At 41.3% G+C, this 5,020-nt stretch overlaps 1 protein-coding gene across 1 annotated transcript; it reads left to right on the forward strand.

Annotated features, from left to right (window-relative positions):
- The first annotated feature begins 1,373 nt into the window (after nucleotides 1–1,373).
- Nucleotides 1,374–4,645, forward strand: spmap2 (sperm microtubule associated protein 2). Its single transcript, XM_069535725.1, has 5 exons — nucleotides 1,374–1,447; nucleotides 1,536–1,597; nucleotides 1,841–2,055; nucleotides 2,435–2,594; nucleotides 3,020–4,645. The coding sequence occupies exons 1-5, from the start codon at nucleotides 1,374–1,376 to the stop codon at nucleotides 3,259–3,261; spliced, it is 753 nt and encodes a 250-aa protein (XP_069391826.1). The 3' UTR covers nucleotides 3,262–4,645.
- Nucleotides 4,646–5,020: the final 375 nt, after the last annotated feature.

The following is a 5,020-nucleotide window of genomic DNA, read 5'->3' on the forward strand; positions in this document are numbered from 1 at the left end:
CTTACTTCCGGGGTCCATGAAGAAGTCAGCTGCCGCAGCCGTCAGTTTACTTCCGTATCAAAGATCCTGTCATGATTCGAGTGGGAAGATGAATGACTCGTTTAGAAAAACTGAAGTGAACAGAATAAAAATATGACCAGAGATCCTCGGTTGTTTTGTTTGAGAAGATATTTCACTCCGCTCAAATTCGAGACACCAGATTATTAGAAGTCGTTTTATTTGTATTTAACCATGAACAGTTTTTTAAAGTTTTATCTTTGGACTCTTTATTTCTGGTGAATATCACCCACACTTACCTGGAAATGACATTGTCTTTTGTTTGGGTTTGTTTTGGGTTTGAAATGTATTTTTTGTTGTATTTTTTGAAAGTTTTTCATTGAATGTTCATGACAACTTAGTGTTTGTTTGATGTTGAAAAATGACCTAATTAAATCTCTACAGCACTGAAGTGTGGCCAAAAGTGACTCAAGTATAAATAAATGCTGAAATTAATAATAAAAGCATAAATACGTGAAAAAATGATTACATTTTGCAATGAAAGATGCTTTTTTCTGTATTTTTACATTTATTTGTTTGGTATATGATATCAATATTCATTGTTATGAATTAATATTATCTATTATAATATTAATGTGCCAACTTTCTCTCCTAAATAATCCAAATTAAATGAGGGTTAGGGAACAACTAATCTCAATGCATATATTTTGCATCAATCATTTTTTTTACTAAGATGCTATCAACTTTTTTGAATATAATATCTGGAATATCAGTTCCCTGAAAGTTTGACATAGGAACGAGGAGTCTGTCATCTTAACTTGCTCCGTACAGAGACGATCTTCAGTTTACTGTACACCTGAAACGTCATCTGATACCCCGGCAACCAGCAGGTGACAGGAGCGACTGCAGGTACAGGCAGAGTAAACATTGTAGTTTTAAATGAAAGGATAATGATCTGCTGTATTTGTGTGTTCAGTGAGTCAGTGAGTCAGTGAGTATAGTTATAGCTGCTGCTACAGGTTGAATTTGATTCAAGTAGCTGTGTTACTGAGGGTTACTGTTTCTGATGTGCTGAAGAATGTGATCTACAAAACAACTTGAGGTTTTGATGAGTAAAAAGCATTTTGAGATGTTCTTTCACTGTAGTTGGTAAATATAGATTTCTCAATTGTTTATAAAAAATATTAAAAAAGCCAGTGTAACGTCTTCATATTACTTCTCCTCTCTGGCCAACAGTCCCAAGCCTAAATATTTTAAACTCTCAGCACACAGTGTTCACATTTTGAGAACCTGAAACCAGCTAATGTTTAGAAATGTTGTTTGATAAATAACTTAAATGACAGAAGACATGTTTTCAAACACAGGAAAAATACTCTATGGCATTTTCCATGGCAACTCAGACACATAAGCTTGCTCAACCCAAACCCAACCGACTCAGTTATCCAGACCGGTAGGCCTCCAACCTCCTCCTCTACCTCCCTGACTCTGTCCATCTATCATCCTCTCTCTGATGAGGCCTCTTCTCTGTTTTTCTCCAGTCATTCTGTTTACTGGCTGGATGAGCTGCCACCTGAGAGGACTGGACCCACCACCAAGATACGTACGTTTTCCTTTTCTTTATTTACAACCCAATATCAACTGCTTTTTTGTGATGCTATAACATCTTGTTTTTATTCAGACTTAACCCATCGCTGGTCGGAACTATGCAGAAGTAAAAAGCTCCAGACTCAAGTCACGTAAATATAATTAAATACAGTTCTACTGTCACTACTGCACAATACTGCCAATGACTGGCCTTCAAGGTTTTCACCCCCTCTCCTTCATATGTCACAGTAAATCTTGATCTCCCTGTCTCCTCACTTCTTCATTTCCCCTCTTCCCCTCCCTTCATTTCTTCTGCTCTACCCATCCCTCTTTCTTTCCTCCCTCAGACTTTCTCCCATATGGGAGGTGAGTGAATGGGCTCTCAGGGCTGTTCCATCCAAGCGACTGTGTAGCCTGGCTCAGCCTAGGGCCCCTGCAGCTGGCTGGGAGCCAGAGCGTCCTCTGCTGGTTCCTGTGAGTAACACTCACACACTCACACACACACACACACATTGGTGTCACAATGTGTTTTAAACCCCACATCCTGCTGTGTTATTGACAGTATGAAAACTGAATTCAAATACTCTCTTTGAAATTGTTTTGAAGTGCACTACAATACACTTTACTGTATAGTACTTATTTGTGTATTCTAGTACTTTATTGTGTATCATTTACTAAGGGAGTATGTATAGTTTATATTATATTTATCTTCATTACCTTCTATTTTGAGCAATTTCAATTCTTCTACTTCTCTATCTATCTATATATCTAACTATCTATCTATATATCTAACTATCTATCTATCATCCACCCACCTACCTACCTACCTACCTTCCATGTGATGTGATTATAGTTAAACAGAGCGACGCAGACGGCGGTGGCCTCTGCCAGGGTTTCCGTGCTTGCTGAGCCAAAGCGACGGCAGGTTCAGGAGAACTCAGGCCACAAATCAAAACCTGTATCCATGACCCACCTGCCCTGCAGAGCGTCGGCACACATAGAGCTACTTTCCAGTGAGTTTCCATTGCACAGTGATTCAGATTCATTTAGCTCTGTGGTGGTATTTCTAACATTGTGGGAAATACACTTGTTTGTTTTGTTGCAGAGAGTTAGATGAGATAAAAACACCATGTTCAACCAGGCGATGGTTTACTTAGCTTAGCACAAAGGCTCGAACCAGAAGGAAATAACAACATCTGCTGTAGCAGCACATCTAAAGCTAAAGTTATCTCCTGTTCTTTCCATATAGAAAATGAAGGCTAGCTGTTTCCCTCTATTCCCAATCATTATGCTAAGCTTGGCTAATGGTCTTCTGGCTGTAGCTTCATATTAAACGGACTGATAAGACAAATGGTTCTTGTTCTCAACATCCAGCTTTCTGAATTTCTACATTTTTGAAAAAATGATTGCTTCTGATCTCAGTTTCTTTTCTTTTCAGCCCCTAAGCATGAACACCCCAGGTTTGAAGGGGGTCGTTCAGTGTGCTGGCCCGTCTCCAGAGCGGCGAGAAGCTACGTGGCCAGTGAGAGACTTCTCGAGCTGTCCGTTCCTAAAGAGAGGAAGGCTTTATTCGAGGGATACGACCCATATATCGTTAGTCGGGCAGCACGCTCTGCCAGCCCCTCGCCACGCATACAGGAACTCTCGTTGCCTCTGCCTCGCAAATGTAGCTCAAAGTAGTCATGGGTGGATAATGGAATACAACAAACAGCTTGGAAAAAATGTGTCCGAGACTAATCTGATCTCGTTCACACCCTGAAACCACATCCTTCATTTCTTGTTTGTTTTTCTACATGTTGTTGTAACGAGGCACACGGCCAGTGAATCAGATGTGAGATGTTGAAATAAGAATGAGACATTTCAGAGAGCAAAATGAAACAAGGGCAAAATTACAGTAATCCATGATGTGACATTTTGTGTGTGTAACTGTGTGCAGTGTTCAGAGTGGAGAAAGTTAAAGGCACTTTTTTTTTTTAAATTTACATAGTTCAGTCTGAGGTTTTCTAAGTCTGATATCGTGGACTGTGGAGTGTGGTTACCTATCCTGTGCCCCTTGGGACCTGAAAGTTCTGACTGAGTTTGTACAAAAAAAATTTGAGCTGAGCTATCAACTTGATATCAAAAAATCTTTATCCGAGGTTAAGTCGGAAGATATGTGTCTTTAGTCTCAGGGGAAGATGTGTCTGCTGTCCTGGTGTCCATAGGGAGCTTGTTCCACCATTTAGGAGCCATTTAGGAGCCAGGACAGCAAACTGTTGTGATTTTGTTGAGAGGTTAGCTCGCAGTGAGGGAGCAACAAGCAGATTGGTAGACGCAGAGCAGAGTGGAAAGGCTGGGGTGTAAGGTTTGACCATGTACTGGATGTAGACTGGACCCGATCCGTCCACAGCATGGTACGCAAGTACTAGTGTTTTGAAACGGATGCGGGCAGCCACTGGTAACCAGTGAAGGGAGCGGAGGAGCCGAGTAGTGTGAGTGAACTGAGGCTGGTTAAAGACCAGACGAGCAGCTGCATTCTGGATGAGTTGCAGAGGTCAGATAGCACCTGCACCAGCCAGGAGGGAGTTGCAGTAGTTTAGGCGTAAGATGACTGGAGCCTTCTGAGTGAGAAGGTGACGTATTCTCGTGATGTTGTGCAGCATGTATCTACACAGGGTTGTTACAGTAATGTTGGTGATAAAGGAAATTTGACTGTCGAGGGCCACACCCAGGTTCCCAGCAGTCTGTAGGGTTACCATGGAATTGTCAAACTAGTCAGGTCATGGGTGGGAGAGCCATTCCCTGGAAGTAAAAGTAGTTTGGTCTTGTCAAGGTTAATTTTAAGGTGGTGTGCAGACCTCGACTGAGAGACATCAGTCAGGCAGAGCTTTGTGCTGCTACCTGTGTGTCAGATTGGGGAAAAAAGAAGATTTGTTGGGTGTCATCTGTCGTCTGATGATGTGTGGATGAACTTGGTGTCCTGAAACGAAAAATGAGAATAATTGTGAAGACATGGCGAAACACTGAATATTCTTTAGGTGTCGAGATTTGTGAATCCATTGCAATAAAAGTATTTACAAACCTGCTGTGTCTGAATGATCTATTAAACCAAATCACACACATGTGGACTGTTCTACCTAATGTCTTTTGACAAGTAACACATAGGTTACAAACGTTCAATCATGGCTCTTTGTGTGTGTTTGAATGTGCACACTAGGTAACTAAACTGTGACCGTTATCTTTAAACTACCAAATTCAGTAACAGTAAATCAGTGCCTTAAGGAAGTTAACAAATGTACAATCTTGAGTTCTGAAGTCCTGCCACTAAAAGTACCCAGGCTCATTTGGTGGAGTTGTCCATGACTCCTCCAGGGGACCTCGAACCCTGGGTTGGGAAGCACATGCAGAGCAGATATGGGCGTGTTTATTTAAAAAACTGCTGAGAGGCAGCAGCAGCTCT

The sequence above is a fragment of the Paralichthys olivaceus genome, chromosome 12 (assembly GCF_024713975.1).
Source record: "Paralichthys olivaceus isolate ysfri-2021 chromosome 12, ASM2471397v2, whole genome shotgun sequence".
Classification (NCBI taxonomy): Eukaryota; Metazoa; Chordata; class Actinopteri; order Pleuronectiformes; family Paralichthyidae; genus Paralichthys; species Paralichthys olivaceus.